At 37.2% G+C, this 15,685-nt stretch overlaps 1 protein-coding gene across 1 annotated transcript in view; it reads left to right on the top strand.

Moving 5' to 3' along the window:
- LOC140163097 (bone morphogenetic protein 2-like) overlaps positions 1-15,153 on the top strand; it is a 57,093-nt gene extending 41,940 nt beyond the window's left edge. The window contains exon 3 of the mRNA XM_072186473.1: positions 12,021-15,153. Coding sequence (XP_072042574.1) covers positions 12,021-12,271 — 251 coding nt within the window. The 3' untranslated portion in view covers positions 12,272-15,153. The remainder of the gene's footprint in view (positions 1-12,020) is intronic.
- Positions 15,154-15,685: the final 532 nt, after the last annotated feature.

Here is a 15,685-nt window from a genome sequence, read left to right as displayed (position 1 = left end):
ATATTATATAACACTGAAAAAAGTGCCCATCTGATCTTTAGACTTCACTTATTTCTGTCACGAATGGTGTTTTGGTCAGGATGGTCATTGGTTATACTACACATCCGTTTTTATTCAATCGCCAAAAATGTCGATATTTGCTCCAAACGGCGTCCTTTTGACAACCTTTTGCCAAAAATGCCGACATTTCGACGGCACCTTGCCAAAAATACCGACCTTTCGACAGAGTCTCTTGCGAAACTGCCGGCCTCTTGAAATAGTATCTTGCCAAAACTGGCGGCCTTTTGGCAGCCTCTTGCCCAAAATGCCGGCTTTTCGATAGTGTCTCTTGCCCAAAATGCCGGCCTTTCGACAGTGTCTCTTGCCTAAAATGCCAGCCTTACGACAATGTCTCTTGCCAAAATGCCGGCCTTTCGACAAATCTCTTGCCCAAAATGCCGGCCTTTCGACAATATCTCTTGCCCAAAATGCCGGCCTTTCGACAATGTCTCTTGCCTACAATGCCGGCCTTTCGACAATATCTCTTGCCCAAAATGCCGGCCTTTCGACAATGTCTCTTGCCCAAAATGCCGGCCTTTCGACAGTGTCTCTTGCTCAAAATGCCGGGCTTTCGACAATGTCTCTTGCCTACAATGCCGGCCTTTCGACAATATCTCTTGCCCAAAATGCCGGCCTTTCGATAATGTCTCTTGCCCACAATGCCGGCCTTTCGACAGTGTCTCTTGCTCAAAATGCCGGCCTTTCGACAATGTCTCTTGCCTACAATGTCGGCCGGCCTTTCGACAATATCTCTTGCCCAAAATGCCGGCCTTTCAACAATATCTCTTGCCCAAAATGCCAGCCTTACGACAATGTCTCTTGCCAAAATGCCAGCCTTTCGACAGTGTCTCTTGCTCAAAATGCCAGCCTTTCGACAATGTCTCTTGCCCAAAATGCCGGCCTTTCGACAATGTCTCTTGCCCACAATGCCGGCCTTTCGACAATGTCTCTTGTCCAAAATGCCGGCCTTTCGACAATATCTTTTGCCCAAAATGCCGGCCTTTCGACAGTGTCTCTTGCCCAAAATGCCGGCCTTTCGCCAACGTATCTTGCCCAAAATGCCAGCCTTTCGACAATGTGTCTTGCCTAAATTGCCGGCCTTTCGAGTTTCGACTGTCTCTTGATAAAATATTTCAAAACAGCTGGCCTTTCAACAGAGTCTCTTGCCAAATATACCAACCTTTCAACAAAGTCAATTGCCAAATGTCGGCGTTGTGACAGAGTCTCTTAAAAATACCAATATTTCGTCAGAGTCTCTTGCCAAAATGCTGGCATCTTCGAAAGAGTATCTTGCCAAAAATACCGTTACTTTGACAGAGTCTCTTGCTAGAAAAATTGACCCATCAACTGAGTCAATTAACAAAATGCCGGTCTTTTGAAAGTATCTTGCTAAAATACCGGCATCTCGAAAGAGTCTCTTGCCTAAAAAAGCTGGCTTTTTTATATTATTTTGGCAGCATTTCTTTGCCACATGTAAACGACAGTTTGCCTTTTTTCGGCAGAGTGCCAATCGCAGTAGGTTACATAATAGGCCCCTATAGTATTATTTGAATGTTTCAACAAGAACACGAGAAGGACGTGTTCATATCTATGTTGCTCAATGTACTGGATGAATCATATGCATCAAATGCCTATTACACACCAACAAACCATCGTATCCTGTGAGGGTATTGGCGGGGTTAAACCCTTTAACACCATCACTCGTCTCTCAATAATCTTGTGGGTCTCAACAACCCATAATATCCCCTGCGTGGTGCGGTCCCGCAAACGAACTATTACCAGCAGATCACGACATCTTGACTGATGCAGTCAAGTCTAGCAGCAATCAATGTAAAATGGAAAGTAGGTTACTTTTGGACTAGATGACGATGGGGTCAATACAAGAAGACGAAACAAGGGTCCAATCGTACGGCTACGCATACGTAGTTTACAAAACCTATATCAGTTGCTAATTATATACCTACTATTACAGGCCTATGAAATCGTCAAAGTCCCTGGGTGGCACTCATTATGTTACGTTAAAAATATAGGGGTCTTTCGTAGATGTGCCCCGGAGTTGTGCACTTTAAATATTGTATCATAAGAAGCACAGACATTGACTGTTATCATCCGATGTTATTATACTGTCATTGTTGCATGAAACAATACTGGGTTGGGTGCAGCAGACATCCAGATGCTAAGGACATTAACGGTGGAATGTTCCTGTAGGTCTTTGGTGACGGACTCTTAAAAACTAGGACCTTCAGTGACATGAAAGTGGGATCTTGTCGGGTATACCAGACTCTTTGTCAATACATTGTAGGTATTTCTATTACGGTTCAAGCGTGATTATCTCGGGGTTGTGACGACTATCATTATCATATTGTTGGGGAAATATCGACAACAGTTTTTCTTACAACTATAGTCGTAATGAATTTCTTTAACAAATCTGGTATTTGATTTCAATTATTTGTTGCCATGGAAAGAAAACAGAGAGAATTGACATGATAATTTATTGTTTCCTATTTTGTTTTTATCTGCTTTTGTGTCCTAAACCGCCTTTGATGCGTGCTTGCACGTCTAGATACAGATTGAACTGTGCAACGGGTCATTCCTCTATACAGAGTCACTGATAAACCGATAAGTAATTATACGCATTATTGTAGGATGCAGTCACACAAGCTTACACAACAGGTATATTTGGGTTTCAAGGATTTGAAAGTAAAAACACATTTGGCTTTAAGTTTCAACGGCATTTTGTGACGTCTCATACATATTTATCTTATCATTGTTTTGTTGTTGTTGTTGTTGTTTGCATTTCTTAGTCAGTAAAATAAGTCAGCTTTTGTCTCTTTGTTTCGTTTCTTCTTCTTGTTTCGTTCTTGTGATTGTGTCACGTGCTTGATATTTGCTATGGACATAAGTTGAAATTCACATTTTGTATTACAGCATAAAATATACCGAATATGTATAATATGTATTAGACTTTTGTATACAAACATAATGAGCTAGAAGTCAAGTGTATGTTATTGAAGGTGACATAACAAGTGTACCTTTTTCACAGCAAGTCAAGGGGATGTGGGTGTAAATCACATGGTATCACGTACTACCGAAGTCTGCCGACATAATCTGGCCTTTTATTGTACCGCACACAGATTCAATGATAATAACTAATTATACAAAAACATATTCCACACAAAGAAAAATTAAACATAGCCAGTGTCAACAATGTACACATCCATTCATGTCATTAGAAAGTTAATCATGTGCAACATAACATTATGTTATCTGTGACTTCATCTTAATGGGTCGTTAACTGAGAATAGGCACTGCTAGGCGGATCAGATAAGTGAGAACACAGAGACGAGAATCTCCGCAACTTTGTTGCCAAAAATACCGGGCTTTTATTACAGCGTCTCTTGGCAAAAATGCCGGCCATTTGATAGTGTCTCTTGCCAAAAATGCCGGCTTTTCGACAATGCCTCTTGCCAAAAATGCCGGCCTTTCGACAATGTCTCTTGCTCAAAATACCGGCCTTTCGACAATGTCTCTTGCCAAAAATGCCGGCCTTTCGGCAATGCCTCTTGCCAAAAATGCCGGCCTTTCGACAATATCTCTTGCCAAAATGCCGGCTTTTCGACAATATCTCTTGCCAAAAATGCCGGCTTTTCGACAATATCTCTTGCCAAAATGCCGGCCTTTCGACAATATCTCTTGACAAAAATGCCGGCTTTTCGACAATATCTCTTGCCAAAAATGCCGGCCTTTCGACAATGTCTCTTGCCAAAAATGCCTTTTGATAGTATCTTGTCAAAATACCTGCATTTTGCCAGAGTCTCTTCTCTTGCCAAATATATTGGGCTTTGACAGTGTCTCTTGCCAAAAATGCCGGTATTTCGACAGTGTCTCTTGCCAAACATTCAGGCGTTTCGTCAAAGTATCTTGCCAAAAATACCAGCCTTTTGACAGTGTCTATTGCCAAAAATACCGGCTTTTCGACAGTGTCAATTGCCAAAAATACAGGCCTTTCGACAGTCTCTTGCCAAACATGCCGGCCTTTCGACAGTCTATTGCAAATATTACCGGCCTTTCGACAGTGTCTATTGCCAAAAATACCAGCCTTTCGACAGTCTCTTGCCAATATACCTGCACTTCGGCAGTGTCAGTTACCAAATTACAGGCATTTGGTCAGAGTCTCTTGCACAATACCAGGAGTACACCAGGCAGTATCTGAATTGGTCTTCTAGTAATAGATACAGCCTTTTTTACTTGGGCGAGTAGGCGGAGATATCGCCAACACACCGCTACACCAGTTTAATTACGGATACGCCTAGTTTATGGAACAGATGAGAAGATACCGAATTAGATAACAACCAAAATCGCTGGAACTAATCCTTTTTTTTCATCAATTTATGGTAAAATTGGCTTGCTGACCTGAACTAATCCGTGCAAACCATGACGATAAACTGGTTTACCTTCAAAGAAAATAAACAAATTTAGCAAAATAAAAACGGACAATGACAATAAATAAATCTACGATATACTGACCTGAACAAATATAACAAATACGGAAATAAAGCATGTCGGAAGTGGGGCACCTAGCTCTCATTTTAATTGCAGGTGTGTTTTTTTGGGGGGGGGTTGTGGTGTCTGCCATAAGGCGCGTGGAACGGTAGGAGCCCTATTTGTCCAGTTTTAGCCAATATGAAATGAGTGAAGGAAGTCAATAATCGCATAAATATTTCCACAGGGTTTGTGTTATGTTTAGGGTTAAGATTAGGGCTTAGGTTATATAGGTTAGGGTTATAGTGACGTTTAGGTAAGAGTTAGGGATAAGGTTATTGGGTTTTCGGACTATCGACCTGTAACCTTTTTACAACAAAACGGTCATACCAAATAAAACGTTTAGGTAAGAGTTATGGTTAGGGTGACGTTTAGGGTAAGGGTGAAGTTTTGGGTGGTTAAGATGAAGTTTAGGGTTAAGGTAAGGGTTAGGGTTTATAACTAAGTTTTTTGGGTTTTCGAACTAATGACCCTTCCTACTCTCGACCTGTAAGCTTTCCACAGTCAGTGTAAAAGTCTACTTACATGACAGCACTGAATTGATAAAAGGTTTAATTTTAGACTGCATTAAAATATCTGCATGAAAAATATTCAAGTTATGAATTATTTACATTCACTGCCACTTAAAAGAATTCTATTGACATCAATCAATGATATAATGGACGGTAGAACTTACGAGCATGACAAAAAGCAACGGTGCGTAATAACCATTGATCGCTGTACAATGCAACTTTCAAATTCGGGTATTTTACTTTAAAATACTATACTGTGTTACCAATATTGAACGACCTTGGACGAATGGGGTATCAAAATACATGTAAATAAACCATCGGTCATTATAATATTATTATAATATATATTATGTTAAATATTGTGAATACAATAAATAGCTCTGAAGCTATAAGCGTAATTATAATGGTTAGGTTACTTTTTATGAACTACATGCTATCTACTGAAGATAGCAATTAATTAAGTGGCTGGCGATGATGTGCGCTTGGCTCTGTAAGAATCGACATTAGCACTGGCCAATAATACAACAGTATAAAAGATGTAGAGTTGTAAGCATATTCGGGTATGACACTTACTTTGTAGCCTATGTACAAAATTGATGAAAAAAAGAAGTTAGAGCAAAACCAAGTATCGAAATAAATGTTCACTTAAAACTGCTTTCTGTCATTTTAATCGAGAAAAAGTTGGGTAAAACATCATAAAACAACTAAATTCTACTACGTGTCCAGCATACAATTGGTGGAACTGAATTTACACAACTATCGAAAGTTGCGCACATAAAAGTATTGCATCCGACAACATCTTAAACCTAGACTGGAATTTGACCCTGCCGCAACATGTGTAGGCTTTTAGCTAAATTGTTCTCGGCCCATGAAATATAATAACATGCAAAGTGGCATTACAGATCATACAAATATCCAAATTGCTTCAAATACACATTTACTTAATGACGTAGGTTTAAAAAGGCAATCGACCCGATTTCCGTATATTATTTTTATTAATCTTATTACCGAATACTTATGAAAGAAAAATCTGAATTTGTTTTGCGTATCAACAAAGGTATTAAGACTAATTTTGGTATTATAGAATCATTTGGATCATCAAGTGTGCATTCAATTACCCTCTCATGTCGAATGCTTTAAACTACAGCTTTAAACAGAGTGGGATATTTCAGAGGAAAAAACAAATCATACTTTCATACCTTCATATGCTTCCAACGAGTGCGGAATACAAAATAATGTTTAGTAGTGGCTCAGTGGTTCATGAGTAAGGTCTTGTAATTATTGTGTTATCTTTAAAATGTAAGTGCTGCTTTGCTCTGTAGAAACATGGCCATCTGTGTTCAACGATTGGAGATCTCAGTTCATATTTCTATCGCTAGCGATGCATCGACAAGTAATCGATTTTGAAGGTACATCCGCAAAAATAGTCCCCATTCCGACCCCTTTCCAAATATTTGAAACGGGGTTTGAAAATTTCTCTTTAAATCTGCAGGAAAAAATATATATGGATTTTAATCAGCAAGAGTTGAACCTGATGGCACCATCAAATTTAATTAAAAATGTCGGAATATCAGAACGAACACTCTTTTCAAAACGAGCACCGTGCTCTCCTAACCATCTCAGGTGCTAAGTCCGATCGGAATAGATCTTTGCCCGTCATCTCGCGTGCGATAGAACTATGAATTCAGTGTAATAAGTGGACATTTAATCGTCATACAAAGAGTCATAGTTTGTCCTAATGAAAATGAAAGTGAAGTGGTTTTTGTTTGTGACCATTTTGATGTCGCCATGTAAGACACTAATCAGACTTAATGGGCCTTAGACAGTCTCAACTCGCTTCCGATATCCAGAGGAAATTAGTGGGCATCTTTCTTTAGATTCTTTATTTCAATAAGTGGCCAAAATGTCTGTGTGTCGATTGTTATTAGGATGACGTACACAAGTTCACGTAACATACATATCTAACATTTCTGCCTTCTATTTCAAGTGTTTTTTGACGCGATTTCTTCTTAGTTGTTTATTGTTTTGAATAATGTTAATTCATGCAGGAAATATCCATGACTAAAATCGGTGTCCGTTCGCTATGTCGAAGGTTAGCTATAAAGCTATATGGCGAATATGAAAAAAGATTCGCTATGTCGAATACCGTATACGAACTTCTGGTTAGGGTTAGAGCTTTAAGTTAGCAGGTTTAATTTAATGTATAAGGATTTCGGTTATAGGGTTTGGGTTACGACATTGGGAACCGTTTTTCATATTCAACATAGCGAACCTTAAAAACCTGTAAATCTCAACATGCTACAAAGACAAAAATAACCAGCATGTAGACTGGCAAAATAAGCGGCAGTATACTCCCCTCCAATCGCCATGATTACAGTAACAGTACCTATTGTGTTTGGTTTTTTAAAGTTCGTTTTTAAATCTTCTACAAACAAAATAAAGCGATAAGTGAATAAATTTATTGTAAGGACATATTTTCGCCAACAACACGTCATTTCTTGAGAGGAACGCCAAATACACGTAAATAGACTTTAGAACTACAGAAATTCAAGGTTGTTCTTTTTTGTTTAAGGAGTGCAACAACTTTTTGATACTCGCATAGCTACTATAGTATTTCAGTTGTCATGGTAACCACGCTACTAATATTGTTCTTGCAACAACAAAAGTGGCGCCCATGAACTATAGACTTAATTCGAGGGTCCTGGCAAATAATAGGCTTGCAAGGCCTACTAAAATAATGCCATGATTATGATCAAATAAATATCTGCGAAATGTAAACAAAAATATGAATGAAAAGTGTAATAATCGCATCGACGTGACAATTCACCTTTTTGGTGAATACCCATAAGCCTTTGCGTGCACCCCCCGATATCGTCATTTGACGTCACGCCGATGCACATCGTTAGCGAACATCGTTACTGCGCATATGAAAGCCGTGAAGTGCGCAGTAATGATGTGCGCATAGGCGTGACAACATCAGACGCAATGGGTTATGGGATTTACCGAACAGGTGAATTTGAAAGTACATCTGAACCTGTACTGTAGGTTAAGTATTAGTATTACGAAAAAACCTTTAACATGCAAGAGACTCTAAGTAAATTAGTTCATGTCGCCTAGATGCTAACAGGGAAATGTTCCAACCAACAGTAGGCCTATTAGCTCAACCGTTTTGAATAGTTTCCGTCCATAACTTAACCCTTTATCTCCATCAGATCACGTGATAAGAAAGTGTGCAGGCCTGGTCCATTTAGTTCAGTGCAATCCCAACCCCAACTATAGCATGACTAATCGACTATAATTATAATGTATGCATTAAGCAAAAACAAAAGACAGTTTATCTCTCAAACCTGCTGATGTACCTTTTCACCACTGCCCCCCCGCCCCCCACACCTTAACGATATTTCAACAACAACAACAAAGACACAGATTTTAGGGATGAAATAAAAACTCGACCGGTGGTTGAACGCCGGTCCGTCTGGTTTCTTTTGTTCTAAACAATGGAAACCGGACGGAACCGGCGGTTATCGAGTTTTGATTTCACCCCTTAGACAGCTCGTGAAAATGTTATTTGCACGTTTGATAATAAACTTGACAGAAATTCAGATCTCGTCGTATCAACAGGATTATACATGATATTTATACATGCAATCCGAAAATATAGGCCTAGCTGAGTCTGAAGAAGGGAAACCCAACTATGACTATTGTATATAGCCACATACACCACTCGATGCAATGAATTTCCACGTTCTGGTTCCAATAACTATGTTAAAGAGTTAACTGAACTTTTTTTTTTTGGAGTATGTGAACCACATTTATGGCTCGATCGCAAAAATTAAGTGGCTGTATTTTTATCCACTGAATTGGACCGTCCATTCCGTCCAATTAAGTAACGATGACTCTTATTGGTCAATTAATCAATCGCTTATCGGTAACAACAAAACTATAAACTCGACTTAATGATCAATATGGGATAGAATCTTTGTAAAGCTAATATTGAGATTAACTTCCTACGCTGATATTAATTGAATAAAAGGCGCCAATGAACCCGATTTAACTTAAGAAAGAAAGTGTGTTAACAAAAAATTTAGACTTTAAATACGTTGATTAACTCCTTACAAGCTTACTGCAATTTGAAATCGCAGACTATAGATTTTGTTTGAGTCCCTGAATTAAAACCAATAATTTGTATTATTTATTATTGAACTGCTTACCAAATTAAATGTTTAAGTTTGCTTAGCCTTAATTAAGGGCCATCTGGACCTATCCACTTGATCACATTTAATTGGGACTTGACTGTATGATTGGTATCCAGGTATCCATGATATCGGGCAATAACAGACATCGCATAGATGCACTATATGGTCCCGGTATAATGGTTTCAGAATTCCAAAAATATTCTCATCATAATCTCTGCAGATCCAGGTTTATAAAGCTTTCAAAAGAGTGAAAATTACAAACAATTACGATTTTTAGTAAAAACTTGGAAATTCTGCAATAATTATTATCATTATTTTAATTGACAACATAAAACCAGTAGTGAAATGGTTAAGAAGTGTCAATATATAGGCCACTGTCAATGTAAATACTATTGGAATACAATGACCTTTTGTTACACTTCTTTTATGGTTTGCCTGCTGCCATGAGTGATTCAAACCATCATGTAACAGGATTTTATTGTTATTTTGGTTTAATTTCGCACTTTTGATAAGAATTTTGTGATATGTTATTAATTTTTGGCTATATCATTATATATTATAGACCCGTGGCTTGTTTCTGATCTTTAAAATCAAATTAAGTGTTGCAAATAGTATACCATAATTTGTGTGCAATTGCATGAATCTTGCCTCTGTCGCCGCATGCATACATACAGGCTGTATCAAAATGATTGGTACCTTCGATATTTATTGAAAAGCCCACTTCCTAATGCAATATAAGATATAGGATTCCATTGGAGTGGCCAGAATTTATAGGTTATAACAGTTTATCACATTCATCTAACACAAATTGGTGGATATTATGTTGTATTTTGATAAAGCCCTTGTCCATAATCACTTGAAAGTGATGGGTACCAATCATTTTGATACACGGCACTGTAATACATTTAGCCCCCAAGTATACTTACTTTTTTTATATCTCCCAGCATCCATCACTTCGCGAGTTCTCATCCCAGGGTTATCATTATTCTTACCTCTATACGAGTTCCATGAATAAAACCCGGCGTCCGAACTGGGCTACAAGAAAATCGTCAACGAGAGACGAGCATGACACTTTATGAATTGTTCCTGATTGAAATGGCGAGTACTGTAATTAAAAATCAGTCTGGACAATGACCAATCATTGCAGAAAATAATTTCACCTGATTTCTAAATCGGGCCCTTATCAGGAAAGATGTGTGCGCGTCCCTAAAATGGAGAAGTTGAATTCCCCTCTTTAATAACGTGTCTTAAACATTATTTCACATCATCCTTCCTCCTCCTTGGAAATGAAAATGCTCCATCCCAATTCCAGCTTTTTTCCACCAATTCCGCGAAATTTCAATTTTTACCCGGAGGTTTTACATAATTAAGATTCTGCTGGATCAACTGTGCCAAAATTCATGCTTGTATGTCAAAATGGTTTTGTTGTTGTTGTTTATTTAGATTATATTGTCTACTTTAAAAGGCATTACTGCTTCAAGTCAGTGTACTGGCAATTGGTATTAATTTGCTGTCTACCGTAGATAACCGGGACGGTGCATAAACGCGCCGAACTCGACCTGCATCTTATACTTTAATATTGGGTTTGGTAAAATATGAAAGTGGTAATTTTCAATTATAAACTGCTTTATATCTTGTTTATTTTGTCCCTTTGAATTCTAAGAATCACAAAACAACTATTTAAGTAGATGGACACGCTTAACGCTTCTGTTACCATGTAATGGTGTCATAAAATGATAGATACTATGAAGGACCTATATTGGGACAAACATGGTCGTACGTTTTACTCAACCGTGTAAATGAATTTGATTCAAGCACAAACTTTTACCAAAGATCGCATAATTATTTGACGGTTTCAGTAACTTGTGTGTAAAATGGTTATTTGTATGCCGGGATTGGTGTAGGTGGGATACTCAATAAGGCACCAGAACCAAATGTGTTCGACTTTTGATGCTGCCCCGATGCTTGTTATTAATGAACTAACAACTAATTAATGATAAATTTTTATTGGTCAATATCAATACATACTAAGATTCATGTTATCACAATTAACAAAAGTCAATTAATTGATTTCATAAATAATAAGGATCGACCAAGCATCGATGGTCGATCGAAAGATCGAACTAATTTGTTTCTATTGCCTAAGGCACATTGAAAACATAAACACACGTTAACTAACTTTTATTATCTTTAACATGTATTCGTGGGCGCAGAATTATAACTGAGCAGAAATATAACATTTTTGTGCTTTTTAAAATATAGCCATTTAAGTTCACAAAACAATATTAGAAAACAAAACAAACAATGAAGTGAGGTCTGTAACAAGTTAACAAAACTAGCCGAGTTACAGCAAGCATGGTAAATGACATTGTAAAACTATCATCATCAGTCACCAAACACCACCAAAATATCAATAAGTATTTCTGAGCTCAGCCCATAGGAAATATAGCATGATGAAATGTGTTGCAAGTATATGGCTTTTTTGGTATAGTGAAATTTAAATAATCTAAATAATGAAGTAGTGATGGCGAGTGGCATTGTGCATGACTCGATATACAACATATAGAGAAACATGGTTTAAACAGGTATTTAAAAGTTTAAACAACTGTTTGCTCTGAACAATTGGGTGCTTTACAAATTAAGCCACAAAATCACATAATTTGCATGTTATTAATGTTCTTCACTCCGATTCTTAATTGATCGTTTGTTTTCCTTTTATATTATACTACAGGTTACACAGCAAACTACTGCGAAGGCTACTGCCCCTTCCCGTTGGATCCCCATTTCAACGCTACCAACCACGCCACAGTTCAGGCTATTCTTCACACCCGGGGTTTTACCCGTAAGGGTAATCGTTTACCGAATCCATGTTGTGTACCGGATAAGTTCGAGAGCATCCATGTACTTTATTTGGATGATTTTAACAACGTGGTGCTAAAAGAATTTGATGATATGGTAGCTACGAGTTGTGGATGTCACTAGAGCTTTCGTGGAAATTGGATTTATCATTCTTAAATTTGTTGAATGATTGAGACAGCGATTGTTCATTAAAAGTCGCAGGCCAATGGATGGCCGGTATGGATGCTGCCACGAGAGCTTTCGTAAAGATTGCGATTCATCCTGTTGCTAGGTGTTGAACTTGACGTCACAGAGCGAGTGAAAGTAGACTCTTCACGATGTGGGCAACTTGATACACTTGGACCACAATAGCCTCATCCCAATGGAATAGTTCAATAACCTCAATTACATAATCATAGTGCAAAATTTGACCTCAAGTTGCAGAGTATGAGTTTTTGTACCCAAATCTTCAAAGGTCATTCAATGAATGTACATGTATTGGGGTTTAACTGTACCCCAGATAGATGAGCATGTTGTGGATCCTAGTGTCAGAACTTTCACAAGAGTTGTCGTTTCACCATAGTCAGTGATAGAGCTCTGAAATATAGCAATAATAGTACTTGAATAGACCTTTCGCGATAATGGTGGCTCTTCATCATGGACTATTTTCGCAACTGATAAAATAATCAAGTTAGTTGAAACTAATTATAAGCTCAAATTTGGCACTGTCGTATGGGCCAGTCAAGTTCTAACATATTTGTTATTTGCAATGGCGGATCCAGGCTGGGATATAGGGGGCAGACCACGTCCTCCTCTAAACATATACTCCTGAGAGAGCTTGAGAGGTTTGGCCATAATGGCCAAATAGAGTAACATTTCATTTGCTGTGCGCCGCGCCGCGCCGGAAACATTTTCATAAGTGCCCACCCTCTTTCAAAAAACTGGATCGTTCCCAAAAGTTAGTTGCCCTGGTGTCCAGTTGTAATTTGACAAGCACGACAAGTTGAAAATCTATACAGTAAGAGCAAGGTACAGTACTGACGTTTGACATTGGTGTTGAATCATATAATCTATACTTATCCTTATCGACAATAAAAATAAATAATTGAGTATAATTATTTTTAAATCAAAGTTGCACAGTACTTAATTCCATACCAAAAAGAACGACAGTATCTATCAATAGATAGCATAGCAGATACTTTCTATTTGAGTGTAGCACTGCCAGGTGTACACTTCAACCAGTCTGCTCCCAAAATATAATAATTACACATATAGCAATTTCTACGTATAATTTGAGGCAAAAAGTTTTTTGAATCAGTAAAATACTGTAAATACAGTATCTGTTTAACAAAATAACATTGGCGCTTTTTAGTTATCGGAGTACTTCTAAAAGAAGAATCAAATTATTAAGGATTTCCATTATTACAAAACGTGCTTCAAAAACACAGAACAAGTGCAAAGCAACTGAATGTTCGAAATATTTTAATTTTTACACAACATAATACACAGAGAAAATGGTTTAAGCAGCTATTTGACAGTTTAAATAATTGTTTACTAGTGTACCCATTAGAGATTCTTTTGTTTTTGCTACTTTTGAACTGAATTAAACAGAATTTTTATACGGTTTTTTCTTCTTCTGCGATGAATGCATTAGATATGAATGATGAACTACCGTAGCTTTCCGGGTATGAGCGGCGGCGCGGCCACCAAAATATTCAAGAAGTAATTAGAAGCAGATAATGGTATGCGCGTTTATTATTAACAATATTTGAATTATTCGTTTGGGCTTCCTTTCCTTGAGTAACATCAAATCTATATTGAAGAATTTATTTGCATAGTAATAATGCATAAATATTGTTGTCACCGCACATGCAGACGAAACGTTTTCAGATACTGTTCAGATTTGAGAACACTGCTATTTGACTAAGCCAAATAAGGTATATTGGGTATTCATTATACATACATGTATTTTGAATGTTTTTAATAATATAAATAATGATTGTGAGTGCTTCCTATTTTTGTAAACAAACCTTTGTATATTTTTAAATTATTATTACCATATTTTTATTAAGATGTTAAGGTATTATGACTTCATAAACACCCATGCTTCAGTTAACGTTCACCTCATAAAAGTGATCAAACTAATGTATGTGTTATATTTCAATCACAAAATTATTAGGCGACGAAAAAACCCCTTTCTATGGGCTCGACTGAACAAGATTTTAAGAAATTAGGGGAAAGATTTTGCTGTAAAAATGAATGCCGACCCAAATATCCCCGGCAACTATCGAAAATTTCAGGATTTTTATCTTCTTTCTTTTTAATGTATGTCTAAATATTGCAAAATATTTACAGATTTCTGTGATTTTTAAGGTCATTTGCCTTAAAAAGAAAAAGAAAAGGTCCGGCCGACGTATGCTTGAAAGGTTTTTCCGCCCGTTATAGGACAGTATTTTTCCCGTCGCCTTATATAATAAAGAAACGGTTTATTTTTTGTAACGATAAGAATTTGGTTCCATGAAAAACCGGGATTTCCTTCTACGGATTTTTGTTCTAAACAGAACCTATCGTTCTAATATTGCTATGCTTCTCTTGAAGTTCCAAAAGATCCTTTGAAAATAAAAATGGTTCTTTGTGAAGCCATTAGTTCTTTTCATGGAAAGAACCTTAACTAATTATTGCTTATTTGTTCTGTCGGTGTATAAAGGTTAACTAAAATGATTCTTTGTGGAACCAAATTAACTTCTTCTTGAACTTTGACAGAATTTTCACTGGTTATTTTTTCCCATATTTATCACCTGTTTATGATATAAAGAGGACACACACAAAACTACGCGTGGTTTTTAGAGCAAGTCGACTGCCCAGTGCCAGAAGTGGGTAAGTGCAATAGCTGCCATGTGTTACAGCTGCCATGTGTATGTGAGTATACTGCGTGTAAATTGCCAATGTTCACAGGGCAGCTATTGCACTTACCCACTTGTGGCACTGAGCAGTCGAAGTTCTCTAAGGTGTGCAAAATGTGTCACCTGACACACTGCAAAAACAAGTGTTTATATTTAAACACCATATTGTGTTTATTAAGTGTTGCTCTAATAAACACAATATGGTGTTTAAATATAAACACTTGTTTTTGCAGTGCAAGAACCATAATCATTTTATATGTTTGCACGCTTAGTTTTAAAATATGGTCCCAGGAACTTTCTTTTTATATGTTCATATGAACCTAAAAAGAAAAGGATTGTGAAATTAGAACCAAAAATGCGCTATATATGGACTTTGTAGAAACCAGGGTATGAAACCAGGATCCTTTCTGACTTTCTGACTTTCTGACCTCAAGCACAAGAACTTATTTGGGATTTATTTGTGAAACACTTATAAGCGTGTTCAAAGCAGAAATCAGAAGAGTTCTTGTAAATCTTAGAAACGGTGAAAAATATTATTGATGTAATAATTATTGTATTGTGCCTTGATTACATTTTACTTGTAAAATAATGGAGAACGTTTTATCCATATTTGACCCTAATTTGACTATATCAGAATTGCATTGACGTTGAAAGT

The sequence above is a fragment of the Amphiura filiformis genome, chromosome 10, assembly GCF_039555335.1.
Source record: "Amphiura filiformis chromosome 10, Afil_fr2py, whole genome shotgun sequence".
Taxonomy (NCBI): domain Eukaryota; kingdom Metazoa; phylum Echinodermata; class Ophiuroidea; order Amphilepidida; family Amphiuridae; genus Amphiura; species Amphiura filiformis.
This window is presented reverse-complemented; position numbering and strand designations above follow the sequence as displayed.